At 28.2% G+C, this 23,066-nt stretch overlaps 1 protein-coding gene across 1 annotated transcript; it reads left to right on the forward strand.

Annotated features, from left to right (window-relative positions):
* Positions 1 to 1,849: 1,849 nt before the first annotated feature.
* Positions 1,850 to 12,243, forward strand: LOC136083947 (TNF receptor-associated factor 6-A-like). The gene is made up of 3 exons (XM_065803903.1): positions 1,850 to 2,029; positions 11,906 to 11,960; positions 12,097 to 12,243. Exons 1-3 carry the CDS (start codon positions 1,863 to 1,865, stop codon positions 12,208 to 12,210), a joined length of 336 nt encoding a protein of 111 aa, XP_065659975.1. The 5' UTR covers positions 1,850 to 1,862; the 3' UTR covers positions 12,211 to 12,243.
* The last annotated feature ends 10,823 nt before the right edge of the window (positions 12,244 to 23,066 follow it).

Genomic DNA, 23,066 nt, shown 5'->3' on the forward strand with positions numbered 1-23,066 from the left:
TTATTTACATCCATTTTTCTGATTTTGCTCTTAATTATACTTGCATTGGGAGCAATAACATTATCTTTAGTATAATCTTCTTTTTTTGAAATTTTGATATAATAAAAGAATGTCTCTAAACACAAACTAAATTAGATTGACCGGAGAGTTATCCTAAAAAAGTATGATCACCATAATGTTCAAGTAATTTTCATTTTAAAGATATCGTTGAGTAATATGAATAACTATTACTAAGTTTTTTGATCTTAATGTGCACATCCGAAAAGGTACAATGTTTGCAGTCCGTCATAACAAGACATCCAACGAGAATCTACAGCGTTTCCACATTTTTCCTCTCTATTCAAAGAACGTTCAGTTATTTTGTTAATCAATGGTATGGATTCAATTTCAGCAATTGCTGAATGCTTGTGGTCTACCTTTTTGGTACAAAGAAAACATTTTGATTTCCAATCAAATACTTCTTCAAATAAGTTTCTTTCTTGATACACATAATTACTGATCTTTATGACTATCCACAAACTATGTTCTACAGCTATGACAGACTAGTACTGTTGTACTTTTTTGCGTGTTCTGTCGCAACTGGACTTTAATATAACTAATAATGTGCAAAAATAACTATCTGGTATGTTATCTTATCTGTTATTTTATTAAACTTTATTTAATAAAAAGTATATTTGTTTTTCATTTATACAAAGTATAAATAAACAATTTGAAATAATTCAGCAGAACGTCATTAATGAATATGAGTTATTACGTCAAACTGACGTTTTAACAAACTGCGCGAAATAAGTTTTGACAAAATTTTTATTAGATGTATTGTAAATTGTGTTTTACTTCCATTCTTTTTTAAAAAAATAAATTTATAAGAATTAAACTTTTTCAGTACTTTGATATGTAAAACTATCATTACCACATACTCTCGCAACTCTAAGTTACAGTTCTCATTATTTTTTGTGGTCCGAAATAAAATTAATTTTACTTTTTGGCAAAAAAAACAAACCCTTTTATTAAAGGATTATGTTCTTTTTTACTGTTAAGAAGGTAGTCCCCTCAAAAAGTGCTTGGTGGTAAAAGTTAATTTTTTTGATACCAAGTTATATTCCTAAACGTGAATATTGACAAAGTAATAACAATTTAGACAATTAAATAATAAGATTTTACTATAACTTTTTCAATAAATCCATGTTTCAAAAATTCATTACTTAAAACTTATTAACTTTGAGTAGATCTGCTTGCATTTTATAGTTTTTTCACCCTTAAAATACTGTATTGTAGAGTTTAGTTATATATAATTATCTAGTATTTGATAAACCTAAAATTTTAATACACATACCTAATTGTACCCTAATCTCTCTATAGGGTATTAAAACCTTTCATCGCAAACACAATCTAAACTATTTCTACAGTATTTTGAATTCCCATTCAGATTTGTATAAATTTATAAATGCATTTATAAATTGTTTGACGCCATTGATCCTTTATTTAGTTGAAAAAAGACTAGGTTTATAGTGTAAATAGCGTTAGCTGATAGGATCTTTTTATATACGATTTTGAACTTTACAAATAAGTTTTTCCTACTTCTAAGTATCATTAAGTGACTAGAACAACCAACCAAAAAAGTGATGTAGCCATGTTAAACAACACAACAAGAATAAATTAAATCAAACGCACCATAACAGGTTTAGCAAATTTTGACAAAATGACACTTTAATGAAAGCAAACATTCATCAAAGTATTAGAATACAAAATCAAAGTTTCAATATTTTAGTTTACAAAATAGTTTAAAAGTTTATTTGTTTTAACTAAAAAAAGTTAAAAAAAAGTTTAATATTAACATATTTATATTTAGCAAAAGAAAAAAAATGGAAAGCCTAAATGACAAGAACTTCGGTGGATACGATGCGTATTTTATAAATGAACTTTTAAATGAACATGAATGTCCTGTATGTAAAATGGCTCTTCGTAAGCCTATTCAAACACTATGTGGTCATCGACTTTGTTTGTCATGCGCAGAAGAAATGAGAAAAAGGTATTAACTTTTGTAGATTGAAATTGCAAGTAATGTGGCATTTATATAAAAAATACATTTAATAGACTACATATTTCCGAGCTAGCATGCATACACTAAACCAAAATATGTAAAACTAATGTTAATGCTGCCTTTTTTTTGTTTCGACGCAAACCCAACGATGATCTAATATCAACTTTAATTTTAAAAGCAGCTTGATTTGTTATATTGATCCAATGTAAGATTAATCTTGCAAAAATTTTTTTACAATATAAACACAACATTGATCCAATATATCTGACCCAATGTTCATTTAATGAAATGGGTTTATTTTCATTCAATGTATAAAATGTAATTTGGGTGTAGAAAATTCAAGAGTATTCTTTGGTAGTTATGTTGTTTCTTTTTTTAATCAGCTTTTAATTATTTTAATTGTAATTATGTATGAAGTGGTTTTTTAACGCCGATTATTGTGGGTAATTTAAAAGGATAATTTGTTTGGAATGAAAAGAAGTTTTAGTTTCAACAAAGAAAATTACAAGCTAAGCGGACATATATTTAACTATAAAATTGTTTGACATATTTCAAACGTATGATGGAACTTTTGAAGTTGCCGTGTGAATACAACGACCGAAAGCAGTTGCTATGTAAAAGTGCAATTAATTTTTTCAACCCTTCTTTGAAAAATTTAGTATATGATGCTTTAAACGCTGAAGGTAAGCAAGATAAAAGGGAAGTTGAGCGTTGTTTGTTGGCAGCATTTTCTGTAGATGCTTATACTGCATACAAACTTTTTATAAAACGTTAATTGAATGTTGGAGAGAAATGTGTTTATGGCATTAAAAAACAAAATCAAGAAAATCATAAATATTTAATCGTGTCAAATAGAAAGTTAAACGGAAATGGAAAAGTAGAGAAGGCTCCAACCAATTATTTAACAAAGTTTCCGAATACAACATACCAAAACATGCAAGTACAGAATCCGAAAAAAAAAACTAGAAGATTGGATTAGTCGTAAATGGTTAATTGAAAATGACAAAAACAAAATAGAACTCTCCAAAGTGAAAACTCTCTTAATGGTTGTTATCCAACGAAATAAAGATATAAAATCAAATATGTTTTGGACTGGAGAGAAGCAGTTTTATCAAAACGTATACGAGAGTTGATACGACTTGGTAGGGTAACCTGGAGCAAAGCGAGACACCGGGGAAAAGAGAGACAATTAGGTTTTCTAGCTTTGCACAGAGTTTTTTTGAAATGATTCAGTAATTTTGTTTAATTAAATTAAAAATTTCATGTTTTTTTTTATGTTTTAAAGTAGTTTCCATCAGTTTTTTTATATAATATGACATAGAAAAGTAGGTTCAATGCTTATGAGTTACGTCAATTTGATTAAAAAATCAAAATTAATTTTTTTTTTCTTATGTTGAAAAAATCCATGTACGCTGTCATTTTTTACTACTGAACAAACATAGTATTGAGTTTGTAATCATTTAATTGTTATATTTCAGCTGCCATTCTTCTTTTTATGTCAGATTATTTTGTTTCAAAGATATTTAAGAAATATATAGGGTCATTTCGGATAAAGCGAGCCATCGGATAAAGCGAGCCGGTCGCCTAAATATTGCAATTTTACGAAATCAAATTATGCTTTCGATTTATAACAATTTATTTAATATTAGTTATTCATTTTAAAGTCTAATGAATATTTTAAAAACAGTTGCTAAGCAATTATTTTCGCGGTGGTATAATTCTAATCATTCGAGTAGTAACAAAACGTTTTTTCGCTTTAAGACCTTATATTTTGTTTAGCTTCAATTAAGAAAAGTGAGTATTTCATATTTGACACTATTTATAGTAAATATGATTGTAATATTAGTAATATGAGAAACTATTTCAAAAAATACAGTGTTAATATGTATTTGAGCGATGATAAAGTTTTTTAATCGAATTTTCAACCTGGCTCGGTTTTGCATAACTGTTAGATAAACCGAGCCAAGGGCATTCAGGTAAACCGAGCCATTGGATTCTCAGCCCAATATGTTGTCAAATATTGAAAATTCTAGTTTGCCACTGCAATTGAGTATTGAACAGCCACCTGTACCTAATGCAGCTATGAATTTGCAGTTGATTTCTGTGACCGAATCCGTTGACATAATTAATCTGAATGAAATGCAATTGCCAGATATTTCAAATAGTTCTAGTGCTAAACTTGTTGATACAGCTAATAAAGATAATATTAATGCATCTAGTTCTAATACTCGTCTAGATAAGCAGCATGAGCAACATGTCAATACTGATATTGCTGGTAGTACTTGTTTACCTACCACTGATGAAAATGCAATTGTGTCAATTGAACAAGCAGACCTCGATGTGTCTTTCGAAAACTTGATGCCAGTGCTACACAGAGATCGACCACAAAGCAGTCGGCCACGTAAGAAACCACCATCTTATGAATTGACATCAGAAGAGAATGTAGCATTTATTCAAGAAAGAACTAAACTAATAACAAAAAAAGCAGCTAAAGAGAAAGAGACCAGCAAAGAAAAGAAACAGAAGAAAACTGTTAAACAGAAGGTTATAAAGAAAAAGAAAGAATCCAAAAAAGAAAAGAAACAAAAAGAAGAGGACATTTGCAAATATTGTGGGTTTGCATATGGTGAAGCAACTGATCCTCTCATTGATGATGAATGGATTGAGTGTGACGCGTGCCTTGATTGGTTACATGAGAGCTGTATCGAAATAACCGTGCGTGGACAACTATGTGCTGATTGTGTTCAAACAACAACTAAGTAAATTAACTCTAGTTAAGACTTGATATTTTGCATTTTGTACTGCATCATTTATCTGCAGCTTTAGCAGTATTATTTTTATTAGACTAGTCGCTGACATTTTTATATTGCTTTTGTTCTTTAAATTTTTTGCATTGTATGCATTTGAGGTTAATGTTTGCAAACTTTTAATACCAGTTTACTATATCGTAGGTAATAAAGTTAATACTAATATAGTAAATATTATTTGTAATAATACTTCCAATTTTGTAAATTTTTGTCTGAAATAAAAGCTAAATGGCTCACTTCAGAATAATCATATAAGCTATTGGCTCGCTTTACCAATAATGGTGGCTCACTTTATAAATTTGTTAATATAAAGCGTGCCTTTCCTATGTATCATATATAGTTTACTTGGCTCACTTTATATTAGTGTGGCTCACTTTACATTATATCATAGTTTAGGTATCTGTTATAGAGTTTTCTAGTACAAGAAGTATTAAGATATCTCACGTAGTTATTAATACACACTGATTTTAGTTTTATTGGCTCGCTTTATCCGAAATGACCCTAACTTCACATTTACAGGGAAAGTGCGACAACGCTAGTTACTGAAAAAGATCGACAAAGTAAACGTTTAGGATAGCAAGTTTATAAACTTTATAAATCGTCAAAGTAAACGTTTACGATATCATCATTTTATGAAAGAACGTTATGTAAAAGTAAAACATTATTTTATTAGAAACTTTAAAAGAGTATAACATAACTTTGTTGTCATTTAGTGATCAAAAATTTTTAAATGAAAAACTACAAGAGAAAAACTAATCAAGCTAATTGGAACAAAAATGACATAAAAAATGCTATTACAACAGTAAAGTTGAAGCAAATGTCTTTAAGAAAAGCTTTTCAAAACTTTAGTGTGCCAAAAGATTCACTACATCGGCGTGTTAAAAAGGTTTCACTTGAAAGTAGTTTACATACTAATATACTTGGTAGATTTAGAAAAGTGCTTACTGATAACCAAGAACAAGATCTAAATAAGTATATTAAAGATATGGACAATTCATTTTATGGTCTCTCAATGATGGATACTAGATTGATAGTATTTGAGTTCTGCAGAAAAAATTTATTTCCAAATCCTTTTAACAAAGATAGTAAATTAGCAGGAGAGGACTTTTTGCGAGGCTTTTTAAAACGCCATACTGATTTATTACTTAGAAAACCAGAGGCAATTTCTATAAACAGAGTGTTTGATTTGAACGAAGATAATTATAAAATCTATTTTAGTAATTTAGAGAATTTGTTAGATAAATACTTTGAGTCACATCAAATTTTTAATTGTGATGAGTCTGGGTTGTCATACGTCCATAAGCCATTAAAAGTGATCTCATTTACACGAAAACGGTGTGTTTTATCAGTGACAAGTGGGGAAAAATTAGTCACAACAATAATTTTATGTTAATGTAATTCTGTTGGTCATTATATACCACCCATGATGATATTTAAGCGTAAAAAAAAGAAATTATTACTCACAGATAATGCTCCAGTTGGAACTATTCAAGGATGCTCAGAAAATGGCTGGGTTAATACTGATTTATTTCTTGAATTTATACAACATTTTTTTAAACATGTACGATGCACCTTGATCAACAAAGTTTTACTTATGTTTGACGGTCATCGTTCTCATACAAAAAGTTTAAAACTTATAGACTATGCTCGTGACAAGGACATCTTTGAGTAATAATAATAATAAAATCATACCTCTTGAAATTCACTTTGAATACGATAAAAATAAATAAAGTGAAATTTTACAGCAGCTAGAGTTGACTACATTAGAATTAATGAGTCATGATAAATTAAACCCAATTGAAAGCTTTTCAGAGACTACTGTTACTTCATCAAGTTCTTTTGAAGACATTCTTCAAAAGAACTTGATGACTTCAAATTCCAAAACTTTATCCTCCAAAAAAAAAATTAGCTGAAAAATCTCCAATTATAACTAGTTCTCCATATAGGAAAAAAATTTTGCAGTAAAAATTTTGCTTGAAAAAAATTTTGCTTGAAAAGAACAATGAGTAAAAACCAATAGGAAAAAAAAAAAAGAACAATAAGAAAAAATTTTTACTGGAAAAGAACAATGACAATAAATTAAACAAAAAAAAAAAAATGAAAAAGAACAACAAGAAAAGAAAACAAAAAAAATGCTTGATTGAAAAAGATGTAAACAATTAGGATTGGTTTTGTCCAGTTTGTCAAGGAAAATGTGCAATGGCACCCTAATTGACTGGATAGCTTGTTGTGTATGTACTGTTTGGGTACACGAAGACTGCACATTAAACATTGTTTGCTTTTTATGTGAATACATTTTTCTCCCTGAAAGTGTCTCGTTTTGCCCCAGGTAACCCATTTGGATTAAATGTTGCGCCAGTGATTATGAAATATCTTCATGTGTCATTAAAGATCAAGATGATTTGGTGAAGTGGGGAGTATCCACCAACATGAAAAACATTTTGTCAATGAGAAAATAGTATGACTCTTATTTGTTAACAGACATTTTGAAAAATTTAGTTTGAAGAGTTAGGAAGGGGAACAGATTGGATGAAATGGGGCTCGTGTATTGAGATTGTTTTTGAGTTATAATTAATGAACTTTAACACGAATGTTGGTGTAAAACTTTTATCCGCGTATTTTTATACATAATGAAACGTAAATAACTTATTTTTTAATTTTTATAATTTTTTAGACATGTTTGGGTCCTGTAAAAATAGGTAGTTTTACATAAAAGCCATATATTTAAATTAAAAAGAACGTGGTTGCAATTTGCTTGGGTTTTGATAGACACATATAGAAATAGTAATAAAGCGCTGGAAAAATTTAGTTTTGTTTTTCTTCACATATTTTTAATGACGCATTTTTTTGTAACTCAACAAAAAATGGTGTCTTTTAACTCGTTTATGTTGATTTTTTAAACTTATTTTTCAAATAAAATAGCAACTAGTTAACTTTAAACTTTTTTATTTTTGAGTTAACTATTATTTTTTTATAAACCATCAACTCGAGGTTGATGCAATTTAATAACAAAAATGCCAGTTTGTGTTTGGTAAAGACAGTTTGCAGTTTTTTGAAAAGAAGAGTCGTTTTGTTTGACAAAATGTTAGAACAATGAGGTTTGGAATGAAAAGTTAAAAGTGTGTACTTCAAGAGGTTTATGCGAGCAGCTAATGGTGATTGAGCTGTACATAGTGACAAGGGTATCGTGTGATTTGATACCAGTTCTTTGACAATCGGCGTATTTAAAGTTTACTTGTTTATTTTAAACATGTTTAATCATTTCATTAAAAAAATTTATTTGTAAAGTATAACTAAGAAACAAATTTAGAAAGTTAATTTAATATAGAATTACAAAAATATGTTTAATAACAAAGTAAATTTTTATAATGCTGTAAATATTTAGCTATTTCAAGTACAATAAAACTGTTGTAGTTCTTAACTTGTTGCAGTAATCATTATTATACATAATGCAGTTATAATTATTTTACCTTATTATACATATATACTATATACTATGGTATATAATAATATATTATATTATTATATACCATAATACATGAAAATAATATATGTATGGTAATAGTTACTGCAACAACTTACACTGCATGAAGTAATATTAGGGTAACGAGGGGCAAATTGAGACAATTTAGCACTAACTAATTTAATACAGGCCACATAATAACTTTTGAACAAAGAACTTGATACTTTTTAAATCTTCTGCCATTCTACTAAAACCTAACAAAATAAAAGTTTCAAAACTACATGGCTTTGATCATCAGAGATTTATTGACAACACCTACCCTCGCTATGCAAGGCAAAATAATACAGATTTTTCTTGAAGTAACTCAAATAAATAACACTAAACCAAAGAGAATTTTAAGAGAATCAATAAGTTTATCATTTAATAGTATAATGCAGCTATTAATAATATATAAAATATAAGCAAACAAACATAATACATATTCAAATTGTCACTAGCCAATCATGTAATCAAGCGCACTGTCACTAGTTACTTAAACCACATATTGCTTCACCCATTTTTGAAATGAATAACTGTCCGAATGAGCCCAAGTTGTACATTTTAAACATTGACTCCAATGCAACTTACGATTATGAAGTAAGGCTGCAACAAGAAGTTGCAGCTTTACTTCATAATCCATTACAAAACATAAGATACCCAGTCTTCAACACTTAAACTTTTAACCCTTTCTTCACTCTGTCCTTACCCTAATTCATTTTCTATTTTTTGTTCTTTTAAATTTTTTGATTTTTCAGAGGATTCAATTAGTGATTTTCTGTAATGTGATGTTGTTATTATCTGTGATTCTTCTCTCATTCTTGATGGTAAAGTAAGCTATTACTGGAATAATTAGCTGGAATTAATAGCTGTAATAGCTAAAGTATTAAAAAAGCATTTACTATATTTAAATCAATGGTTTCAGAACATCCTGACAACAAGTGAAAAAAAGGGCTTGACTTAACTTGTGATTCAATTTTATCAGGTTCATGTAGGATGTTTTTAGACAAGTCTTCCCAGGAAACGCGTGCGTTTTTTGTCTAGTATGTCCACGCATGAGTATAATATTTTAGGCAATTTGGCCATGGCCGATTGCAAGTTCTTTAGGCGTTGCGGAAAAAACTAAGTTTCAAAAACAAAGAAAGCAAAACTAACAAAATAGGAAATTAATATAAATTTAAATAGAAAAAAACAAAAATAGCTTAAACAACTTTTGTACTGTTTTTGTTTGTTTACTTCTTTGGAGCGGTTGTTGTTATCGGCAAAAAAAAAACAGTTATAATTTGACTTTAAAAAGAACGATTTTCATATATTTTTTTGTTTTTTGTTTAAAGAGAAAAACGAAAATATAAATTTCTATCTATATTTGTATAATTTTAATGTAATAAGTGTATATTGTCCCTATATGAATACGTCTATACAATGCACAGTGGGCCAGGTGGTTGACATAAGTAAAAAAAAAATTCTTAAAAACTACGTTATTGTATACCAATTCAAAGCTTAAACATTCAGCTTTTATAAAATGTATAAATCTTTGTATAATTATCAAGCAGTATGCTTCTGAGTTGTAAAATAAAAAGCTTTTTTTGATGAAAAAAGAATTTTTAGGTTGTTTTTTTTTTTTCGAAAATATTTTTTGCGTCACTAATAACCATAAAATACTTGTCAATTTTAAAACCTCTCTTTTTATTGCACAATTTAATAAAATCAAGTATTATCTTTGAATTGAGCTATTACAACACTGTTTTGCACGTAAGTTATGTCAAAAAAAATGATTTCAGATGAGGACGTACTTCAAGTGCTTTTTTGATAAAATTTCACTAATATAATCAAATACTTTTACGTTCCAAGGTGGTCCAGTAATTTGAGACTTTAAATATATTGTTTAATATGTATATTATTAATACAAATTTGATTTACAATCTTCGGATGTCCGCCTGGTCTCTAATTATGAATTTTACAAATTAACTGATCTATTCAATTTTATGTGGCGAAAACATGATAAGCATTTTGTTTTAAATGGCTATGTAATTATTGGGTTTCAGTGAGTCTAGATTAGTGTTATAAACTTGTTTTAATATTGATACATCTTAAAATATCTATTTATAAGACTTTGCAAGTGTATTTTATGTTTTTATATACTTAAAACATTTAAAGTATTGATATTTATTCATATATAAAATAAGAAAAATTGAAGTTAGCTGATCCTAATATGTTGGGTGCAATTGTAAATGGTACGAACTTAACTGCACATAACAACTTGTCTAATTTCATAAACCATCTTTGATAAAGGTGGAATATGCAAAAGCTCTAAAATTCGTTTCGAAGAGAATAAATAACAAACAATGGGTACAAAATGAACCAATATCGGTTCAATTTGTAATTGATAAGAATATTCTTTTAGCTGCCTTCATTGATAAAAATAGCTCTGCTCTTATTCAATTACAGTGTCCAGACCCAAGGTGAATTATGATTTTTCAAGTAATAAAGCAAAGAAAAGAAGATTGGCACCATTAGTTGCATCTTTTTCATCTTCATAACTATTGTTTGCATCGGATTGTAGTTTGCACCAAGATGGTAAAGAAAAAAAAGCTAAAGCTGCTTTACAATAATCAGAATATATGAATTTTTGAATAAAAAGTAATTTTAAACCAAAATTTTTATATTATTATATACAAAAAAAGGTTTAAGCTTTAGGTTCTTTTTTATATGGATTATGTATTGGTTTCCTGATATAATAAAAAGAGCCCTAGAACTGCATAAAAACACTAAAATTAGTAATATAATATGAGCTTAATTTCCTAAATGCATATAATAATCTTCAATCAGAATGCCACATTAATATTAGTCTTGTTTATAACTTTGATATTTTAAGAAATTTAACATGTTATCTAAATCGTGATATAATCGTGAATACCGTTGTCAGTTATTCCAGGTATCACAATCAAGCTGATAAAAATTCTTAGTACCTTTACATTTGGAGTGTAATAATAATGTATGTTGTAATTATGGGAGTAATCAGATAAAGTTATTACTTTAGACCACTTTATCTTTATTATGGTTAATAAAATATGTGGTTGCTAGGTAATTTAGGTATCCATAGCAACCAAAAATTAAAACTCATTTCACGATTGATACCGCAACCTCAAATTAGCAATCCTTAGAAATTAGAAATCCTTACCTTGATAATACTTTTTATTAAATACCGTTTTCTTTCGTTTAAAACAACAATCTTTCAAAATTTGCGATTGAAACTAGTATTTTCTGAGGTAATGCAACAGTGTATTTATTTTGCATTATCTGCATTTTTTATACTTTTGAAAAATTAAATATGTTGTAAAAGTTTTATTTTTTTTATATATTTATATATATATATATATATATATATATATATATATATATATATATATATATATATATATATATATATATATATATATATATATATATATATATATATATATATATATATATATATATATATATATATATATATATATATATATATGTATGTATATTTATATGTAATCAACATAAGAAACGTTTTTCTTTTTTTAGAAATAAGGGAGTCTTAATTTGTCCATTAGACAATAGCATTTTGGATTCTAGCAAAGTAACTATTTTTAACTTAGTTTATTAGTTTTATTTTTTTAAATCAGTTTATGTAACTTTTTGTAATTATATAGAAAAATCCAAACTTTAGTTTTCCAAAAAATGTTACTAACAATTGATAAAATGTTTTCTCATAGATTTTTCCCGATACAGCTATTGAAAGAGTTATAATGCAATTAAAAGTTAAATGTAATAATTTTTCCAATGGTTGTGAATGGACCGGAGAACTAAAAATACTTAATGTATGTTAATTAATTTTTGTTCAAAAATATTTGATGCAACAATTTTACTATGTCTTGGTGTTAAAATGCCTAAAAACATTCTTCAATAATGTTTTTTTTAGTATGATTATTATTACTATTTGAAGAGCGTTTTGCTAAAGGGGTTAAAGCGTTCATTTCATTGTTTTGGAAAAAAAATAATAATCTAATTGTCTGGCAAAATATGTTTTGAAAATCAATAGATTTTTAAGCCTAAACAAAGATGATGAAGAGTTTTTTTATTCATACTGACATAGTTAGAGTTCTTTTTTCGTTAAGAATCTGAACCTTTGAAAATCTTAATTTTGGGAAGAATAGCTTAGCTCCACTTTAAAAACTCGCTCTTTACTTATAAATGGAATTATAAAATATAAGTAATTTTATAACAGTTTAACTGAGGCAGACCAAAGTTTTTTGATTTACTATGGTATTCTACTTAATGACAATTATGACAAGTTTTTTAACCCATATCCAATAAAGTATAGAGGGATAAATGTTTCGATTTATAACAGTTTAGCTTTTTTTTAACTTAATGTAACCTAATAATTAATTATAATGTAATCTAATAAGTAGTTAATTAGTTAGTAGTTAAGTTAATGTAATCTAATAATATTTTATTGCATGTCAAAAAATTATTGTTTAAATGTTTTAAAGTGATTGTTCTTTTAGTAAACTTTGTAGAGATAAAAAAAAATGCAAATTATCTGTGTTTTCGTCAGGGTTCGTATACTGGTTGGAACACTTTGAGCCGTAATAGCCTGAGAGAAGTAAGGGAGAATTAAATAGTAAGATTAAGTGTTAGTATTAGATTACTAAAATTTGGACAGATGTCCAGTAAAAAACTAAAGCTTATGTAGAAGAAGTAGGGACACATATTCTTTTCTATTTTACAACTGTCTACAACTGTCTAAGTATAGTCTTTTGTATTATATTGGTTCGGGTATAATTGAATATGTTGCGTTAGAAAAGTCAAACCAGTTGAAATTTGCCGTTTTATTCAAGAATCGCCCCTCATGACACCATGATCTTGGGTTAAAGAATCTAGCCAACTTGAATTTGTCGTTTTATTTGAGACTTCTTCCTGGTAACCTTGCCTAAAAATCATCCTTTTTACTTTTAGTACGATGATTCTGGGTTAAGAATTCTGCCTAATTGGAATTTGTCGTTTTGTTTATAGTTATTCTTTTGCGATTTTGCCCGAAAGAATTAACTTTTGACAATGTGATTTTGTGTTAAAAAGTCTAACCAGTAGAAATTTGTCGCTTTATTCAAGAATCGTCCCTCTTGACATCATGATCTTGGGTTAAGAATAGAGTTGGTCAATAAAATGGTTCCGCAAACTAAAGATTTTATTTACGTTTTACAAATATGGGAAGTTCTCTTTAATTAAGCAAATTTAAACCTATTGGATTTCAAACTAAAAATTCTATACGACTACTGTTCTTAATTACATGAAATGTTTCAACTAGTGTCGCAAGAGTCAGGGGCGCCAAAAGCATTTTTTGGTGTTTGAGATTTCCAGACATTGAGCAAATTCCAAACATTTATATATTTATACTTATGACAAATAAGGATGCTTTGCAAAAAATTGCGATGATTAGAGCCCTCAAATCATTTGCCCCCTTGCCCCAAACGTAAGAGCAACAAGTTGATGAAATATTTTTTGTATTATTTTTAACTAGACTTATATTCATCGATAAATTTTAAAAAAGAGTTAAAAATTATAACAATATAAAATTTGCAACCCCCTTTTGTAAACTCATAATACTCGTAGTTGGGTGTAAACCATGATGTATTAGTGAATAAAATACATGAAGTAAAAAATACTTAATCAAAACCATATTTCAATTGAATATGTTTTTCTGCATAAAACATTTTAATTGAAATTTATTATTATTATCCCAACATTAAAATTAATGCATTAGGGTGTATCAATTTAAATATCTTAAGTGTTGAGACATTATAGAACTAACAAAAACAAAAAAAATTCGATTGTTTGCACAGAACAACGAATACAAGTTGAAACAATAGATTTGAATGTAAAGATACGTTTAGATAATTCGGCATTATATTCTATTGGGTACCGTTTTGCTTTCATCCTACAATTATTGAATAAAAAATCTGGGATCAAAATGCTGACAAACAACTCAAAAATGTATAACAACAGCCATTCAGGTTTCTCAGTTTTTAATACAAACTCACTTCAGAGCTGAATGCAATTAAAGTTTTTATTTTGATCGCTTAATTTTTTTTGTCAAAGAAAGCTATCGACTGATAAAAATAAAAACATAGAGTAATCATATTTTGAAATTTGACATTTCAAAATATGATTACTCTATGTTTTTATTTTTATCAGTCGATAGCTTTTTACTTGATAATAAGTGAAAATAAATAAACGATAGAATTTAAAGAATCTTAATACGCTCAGGGTGAATACATTTTCGAAAAGTTGATAAACTTCACCTCCTTCGTATGAAGCACATAATAGTAAATACTTAAACAAAAAAATTTTGACAAGGTCAGAAAAATTTTAGCAAGCTCTCTAAATATTGACTGTTAAAATTATTTTTTTATATAAAAAATATATTTAAAGTTGCGACCAAACAAAATTATTACATATTTACAAAATTATTGATGAATAACTTTTAATACATAATTTTTAAGAAGGCCTAAATTTCAATATTAAAAAATTTGTTTAAAATGGTTTTTAATCTTTTTAAATTTACTTGTTTTTATATTTGTACTTGTATAAGGGTTACACCAAGGAATCTTTATATACTCATAGAAAAAAAATGAAAAAATTGCAGCCTGCAAAAAATATAGTAAAATAAATAAAGAGGTAAGCTTGTAAAAACAAAACTTCAATTTTATAAATATATTAAAGCACACAAGCATAATTTCATAATTGTTAAAAATTTACCAAATATAAAGTAACAAAGACTAGTTAAGATGCTATAGCCAATAAATAAAGCATTACTCGATCAAATAATCCAAACTTTTAATTCAATTGTTTATTTTTATTTAAATCTTAATGCGTTAATTGAATCGTTCAAAATAAACTAGTGCAAATAAGCAACTTTTGAATTTTAAATTCTTTTATAAACAATAAAAAAAAAACTTAAAAATTAATATACTCCATAATTCCACACTTTTGAAAAATAACCACATCGCTAATGCTTACTGATATAAAATTTGATTCATGATTGTACTTATAACTTACAGATAACTTAAAAGACTTTGTTTCAAACCTCGCACTCCTTGACCTGAAGTATGAAATTTGACAATTTGCTGGTCCAAGAAATTCAAAAAACTAAATAATTGAGATTCATTAAAACAAAGAAATTATATACAATAAATGACTAAGTGAAACAAAAAACAACATTAAAATCATGGCTTTTTTCAGCATTAAAATAAACAATGCTGCATTCTATATTTAAATCAGAACTAATGGAAAATTTACAAATTTCTTTTTTATAATGATTATAAATAGTATTTGCATCTATGTTAATTTTATTTTCATTTTTTCAACAAGAAAATTATCGAGATGTAAACTTTTTGAATATTTAGTTCTTTCTATAACTTGTTTTTAATTGCAGCAGCTGGCAAACATTCAAGGTAGCAAAAATCTAATGAGAATAGATCCTAATAATATTTTCTGAATTTGTATTAAGTTTTAAAATGTTTGTCCGCCTTCTGATCCTAGTAAGCTTTGCGAAAGTTTAATAAATTTAATTTTTAAAGCCACAAGGGCACCTTATTTGAATTATATTTGAGTTTCATTTTTTTAAAAAAAGTAAAAATCCATTGACATAAAAAATGTGTGTTTCGCAAGATTTTTCAGTTATTAATTCTAAAAGCAATTTGCATATAAATTCAGGCACTTGTGGTTTTTATTGTTTCTAATTACTTACATTTAACTATCAAAATATGGTGGTATGTTAAGAGTTTTTCTTTCTGAAAACTTAGTTTATATGTCAAAAATACGATTTACCATCAAGTTATTTGTGATTTTATTAAACACATTCTTTTCAAAATCTTTTAGAGCATATGTCAAGGAATGTTTCAAGATTGTCTAAAAATTGTTAAAGTAGTTCCTATCTACAAGACAAGAGGTCTTACTAATATAAATAGTTATCGTCCTATATTGGTTCACTCAGATTTTTCAGAAGTTTCAGGAAAAAAAAGGTTTAATCGAATTTACGCCTATGTAATTAATAGTAAAATTGTATACAAAAACCAACTTGGTTTTGAAAATATTAGTTCAACAGAATACTCTGTTACACACTTTCCCAACTTACGCGCAACATTTCAGAATCTTTTAAAAAATTTCATTTCACATTAGGAGTATTTATTGGCTTATCTAAAGATTTTAATACCGTCAACCATCAAGTTCTAATAGAAATATTATCATCATATGGAGTAAAAAAAAAACACCCTTGGTTGATTGAAAAGATAACAAATTGTAAGCAATATGTTATCTTTTCAATTTATAATAAAAAATCTTCGTTGGACCTCTTCTCTTTATAATATATTTAAACAATCTCCATAAAATTTCAAGCCAACCAACCTAATCTTTGCAAACGACACAAATTTATTTCTATATCACGAAAATATTAATATTCTTTTCAATAATATGAATAGCAAATTAAAAAAACTTTCCGATTGGTTCAAAATAAATAGACTATCTCTTAACACTGCTAAAACTAAATGATTACTTTTTTATCCACTCTATAAAAAGCATAGAATACAACATCTATTACCTGAACTCTACATTGGCAATGTAATCATGAAAAGAGAAAAAGTAACAAAATTTTTAGAAATCTATATTGATAAAAAATTTTCTTGGAAACATCACATTAATATTATTTTTTCTAGATTTTACAAATGCATTGGTATTTTATATAAAGCTAGAAACATACTCAATAAACGGCAGTTTACACAATTATACTATTCATTTGTGGTGAAAGTATTGATCGTAGCCTCATTAGAGATCTTTATTTACCGTTTCCTCTTGCTTTGCTTGAGTGTTATACGCACATAACATTAGATTTGTTTGTTTATTTCGCCGTATAATTAGTTTTATAATTTAAATGTTTATAAATGAAATCACTGGCCGGGCAAGTAGAAGACGTTATTTGTCTTATCACCGAGCCCCAATCGTACGTATTTACAATAACCGTATAATATATTTATACTTTGCAAATTATATATTGAAAATTATAAGTGTAAAAATAAAAAACAACTAGTTTAAGATATACTTCAAGAACAATTTTATGTTAAGAGTAATAATTATAAGACAGCAAGAGTAATAAGCATAACAAAGTAAATATAGTAAAAGTTTAACTTCATATTTTACAATTACACCTAAAAGTAAATTTTATCTTTGAAATTTTATATTTTACTTTGTAAGTAAGTAAAATGTAAGTTATACTATCTACTTTCTCAATGTGAAGTCATTTCATGTTGACTTAACATAAATTTTGAGATAAGTAGCGTATTCAAATCAATTACCTGTTTATGGGCCCTTTTGGTAAGTAATTCAGGTAATACTCTGATGTATGTGGGTAGTGTTTGTCGCAGGGCATTTTGAAAGGATATCTTTTCACGTATATCATAAAGGGTAGTTTATAACATGCGTGTATACCAGTAGAGTAGAGACGGGTTCCCTGCCGCTTTAGAGCCAAAGCGCTAAAAGGGGTTGCTAAATAATGATTGGTTTTTTATTTATTTTTTGTTATTTCCTTTTAGTAGCTACGCTACTGGATGCTAGCCATGCATACAAACCTTGGCTAAGTCACTGTTCGTAAGAGCGCAGTTTTTCTACAGCTTTTTTTGTATTACTCATTTCAATCAAATATTCTGTTATGGTAATATGACGCAATGTGACATTTTTGGTATCCGTAAGGGCATTTAAACTACCTGATATAATCTGTATAACAAAAGGAGTGTTTATCAGATGTAATCTTTTTATTGCATTTTATTATATATAATCCATTTGAAAAAAGATGGTAACGAAAGCCGGTTGCGAACACCCTAATACCTTATAACCTATTCGTAGCGTTGGTGTCCAACCCGCATAAGGAAGATTAGAAAACTAAAATCTTGTTTAATTGCTTCAGAATAAACTTTTAATTTTTTAATCGTTAGCTTGACTTGACAAGTTGTTTGTCGATTATCAGTGGTCCCGAAATTGCGCGATTGATTTTTTACTACCTTCCACACTAGCTAGTGCTCTGAAACTTTCAGCACTTGTGTAAATATAATAAACGTGCATGTTAAAATTGTTTTCAGAGCAATCCGGAGAAATATACTTTTTTGAATTTCTTTTTTTTTTTTAATTTTAATCAATCTTTTAGACTTGGTTGAACTCTGGCAGCATTTGTGTAGTCCCGATGAACATGCATGTTAAATTTTTTCTTGGCTAAGGGGGGCCTCATCCTAATTTTTTTTCTCAAAACATTTTTTCGTTTAAAATTGGGCTTTATAACTTTTTAGAATGAAAGACTTTTTATAAAATAGCTTTAAAACGATATTTCTTTGATTTACTTGTTTCTTTATTGACTATGTCAAGAGGAAATAGGTAAGTAGTATGATTAAAGTTTACCATAAAGGAACCGGGCATATTTGTAGCTTTGCTGATGTTTATCGCTTCTTCTCTTATTCCGCGTGTTCGTTGTTAAAAACCACGTTGAAGATAAGATCTTAATTAACAACCACGTAACAGAAATAAAAATTAATTTTTTTCTTTTATTTATTAATAGCTAATCAAAAAACTGTGGTCTGGAACAAACTAATTTTAATTAGTCCTTTCGAGACAACAATTATTCCAGTTAGTCATTTTCAGGAGAAACTTAACAACCGCGCTGAATAAAAAAAGCCAAAAACGAAACCTGAAATAAAATCGCAAAATGCAGAGCAATTCCCTGTTTTTTTAAACGAATTAGAAATTAAACTTTTACACTTTTAAATAACTTATGTAAATAACATCAAGATTAATTAAAAAAAAAATGTTAAAAAGGCAGTAGTAAAAGTAATTAATTTTAATAAAATGCATAACTTTCATAACCGCAATAGCTGTTAAATTTAATTTATTTAAAATGGCGAATTAAGTAAGGTGGTTCAAAAAAACACACTTTTTAATTTAAAATTATATGGTTGATTGTGAAGAAAAATGTTCTATATGATGAAATGACATCAAGTTCATTTTTTTTTCAGTAATTTTTTTTTTTTTACTTAAAATTTTTAAATATTTAAAGTTAAAAAATTAACAAAAATGCAAATCATAATATTTAAGTAACCGAATTCCAATCACAAATTTAAAATCAGGCTTATATCATGGTGTTTGTTTTTGTTTAAGAATTTAACTTTCTGTAACGACACGGCGCAAAATCCAACATTTATATGCTCATGTTTACACTGTTTGATTCTAAGGGTTTTAGGGAGGAGGCTGAATAAGTGCGAATTTCATAACTGCGAATCTGAATAAGTGCGAAGCAGTTGCAAAGACTGGCATAAGTGCGAACTGGCACAAGCGCAAACTGGCATAGGTGCGCCGAAAGAATATGCAAACATTGGCATAAGTGCGAACTAGCATAAGTGCAAACTGGCACAAGCGCGAATTAGCATAAGTGCGCCGAAAGAATTTGCAAACATTGGCATAAGTGCGAATTGGCATAAGTGCGAACTGGCATAAGTGCGAATCAATTGCAAAAACTGGCATAAGTGCGGCATAAGTGCGAACTAGCGTAAGTGCGCTGAAAGAATTTGTAAACATTGGTATAAGTGCCTCAATAGAATTTGCAAATATCTACATAAGTGCATACTTGACTAAGTGCGCCGAAAAAATTTAAAAATTTTGGAATAAGAGGGCGGTAGCATAGGTGCACCGAATAGATTTTCTAACTTTTTCTTAGTGGGGGACTCTTGAATTTTTTTATTTTTAAAAATTACTCAGGAAATATTATTATTTTCTTTGTCTAAAAGTCAATTTAAAAGTTGGTGTTGTCGTTCAAAAACTGTGCGGTAACGGAACACCTTAGTGGCTCTTATAAGGCATAGTGGCCTCAATGCCACGAAGCCGTTTAGATCTTTTTTTATCAAAGGCTCCTAATAAATTGGACCTTAATAAACGTTTTTTCCAAATTTGGTTAGGCCCGGTAGTGGGCTCGTGTTACAGTCTTTGTTAATAAAAGTATTAAAAGAGATTGTTGAACTTTCCAATGAATTACGAGGTTACTCCACACAATGTTTAAAATATTCTTTATATAAAATATTTACAAGTTGTTTGCCGTTTTGATAAACAAGCTTTTGTTTATCAAAATACTACTCAATAGTTTGACTTATTCTCTTCTTTATTGCTGTAACTTGTCCAGTGAGCATGCATAGTGAACATAGAGTAAAGCATGCTGTGACAACCAATTTAATCAAGTTGTAGTTCCTACAATTATTCCGAGCATTACACAAAACATTTTAAATTTTTTCTTTTAAAGCAAAGTTCATGAATTTCCATGTCTTATTTATTTATTTCAAACTATATTTATAGTTAACAATCACAATTGCTGTTCGTATACGGGCAATATATGTTCATATGTCAGGCCTGTACACGGGCCTGAACATTAAGTTTATGAACTTTTAATTTGTAAGGAAATCAAGTTCGTCAACTTTTTTAAATGTAACATTTTTAATCAACTCGTATTTCCAAAAAAAAAAACTTTAATTATAATTTTATTACTGAGTGTTAATTTAGTCATTGGATAGTTGGGCCTGAGGTAAGCAAAACCATGCAAAACCAATATTGTGTTGGTCATTCAAAAACTGATTTAATATTAACCATACTTAATTTTTAGGTTCAGCATATCAATTTTACCAGGGAAATGGTAATATTTTATTTTTCAAATATTAGTCAAAATGAAAAATAAAATGAAGCCAGAGAAACAATTTTTTTCTATTCTAATGTCTTAACTCTACATATTAGGTCAAAGACACCATATATTGAAATAAGAAAAAAAGATATGAAAATTTATTTTTTATACTAGCATTTTTTCAAAGTACTTTTCTTAGTATGGGCTAACGTTTTTGTAACACTTTACTTAACCCAAGCATAAATAAACTAATGGATAAATATGGATTTTAGCTGAGCTCAAGTGTTATAAGTGATATCGATTCATCAGGGGGCGTTGACCTCATTTTTTAGTGTTTAATTATTCCAAACATGTATATGTTTATGTTAATGTCAAATAGGGATGCTTTGCCAAGTACTGTAATGATTGCAGCCTGGGAACCAAAAAAAACTAAAAAAAAGTAGTTATTTTACCATAATTAAATTATTTTCAAATTATCTACAAATTTAAAATTTCCAGAAATAATCTGCTGTGTTCGGTTTTTATGTCCCATCAAAGTTTAATATCTCTTCAAATCGAAGGGGGAGGGGGGGAGGGAATGAATCAAACTTTTATGGTCATAATTTTAGAACACGAATATTAGAAAATTATTTCTAATAATCTATCATTTTGTTAATCGATCACTGTTTTTATGTATACATATATGTCAAAAAAATTATGACTATAGTAAAGTTTGATCCCCCCTCCCCCCTCTTGGTTTGAAGAGACATGATAGTTAAATGAGTGTAGCGTTGAGCAACCGACCTAGCTTCATCAATTAGTTGTTTGTGCTAGGAGGATCGATCTTCATCGCACAAATGGCTAATTGATGTAACTAGTTCGGTGGCTCTATGCTGCACTCATTTATATTAGATTTCTTCTCCGTTAGACATCCTATATTGGTCTCATATAAAAGTCTTGAGAACGTCATATCTGGTCAAACTAAAGACGTCTTTCTAGACGTCACACAGTAGTGTGTGTGTGTGTGTGTGTGTGTGGGGGGGGGGGGGAGGGTACTTCATATTTTAATATAAAGTTTTAAAAGAAGAAAAAACAATAATATAGATTTGGAAGTTACATCATATTATTACTTTATTCTACGCCATCAGCCAGGTTCGTATGAAATATTTCAATTTAAAGCTGTTTTCTTTATAAATATTGCGTGTATCTAAGTATACTTTCTTAAAATGTTTAACTATATCTATATTACACTTCTAATCTACGCTACAATAACTGTTAAAGTGACGTCATTGCAAAATTCAAATTTGATATGTTATTCTGAAACATCTCTTGAAACTATAGAATTTGAGCTGAAATTTATACAATTATTTTTAAGGCAATACCAACCAGAAAATAAAATTATGCTAAAAGAACATGCTTTCCTAAGAGTTATGTTATTATTATCAGGAGACAGAACTATGACCTTGACCAATGTATTTGAACCATATTATTTTAGTGATGGAGAAACTTGAAAATATTCTGTATATGAAAGGCTTACAACGTTTTCATTTAATTATCCGTGGCCTATAGAACATCTAGCATAATTTGTTTGTTTAACTGCAACAAAAACAGTGACATATTCGCCCATATAAACCCATATAAGCAAGGGCGACCCTAGTGAACTATATCATATCGAGGGTTATGCATTGCTTAGCAGCATACGTAAAAACAGACGTGGTGGATGTGTTGCCGTTTACATATCTAATAAGTTAAACTGGGTAAGACGTAACGATCTCAAACCCAACGAAATAGAGAGCGTTTGTTTCGAAAAAATACTTCCAAAGACGAAGAGTATATTGTTTTGTGTCCTATATTGCCAACCGGATGGCTCGAAATACCTTAGCCACAATTTCTCCAACCTATTTTCAGTAATGATATCTAAACCTAATTAACCTAATTTATTAGAAACAATTTTAATTAGAGATCCTAATGTTAATTACATGAGGTCAAGTGATCACACTGAAATAA

Source organism: Hydra vulgaris, chromosome 08, assembly GCF_038396675.1.
Source record: "Hydra vulgaris chromosome 08, alternate assembly HydraT2T_AEP".
Lineage (NCBI taxonomy): Eukaryota > Metazoa > Cnidaria > Hydrozoa > Anthoathecata > Hydridae > Hydra > Hydra vulgaris.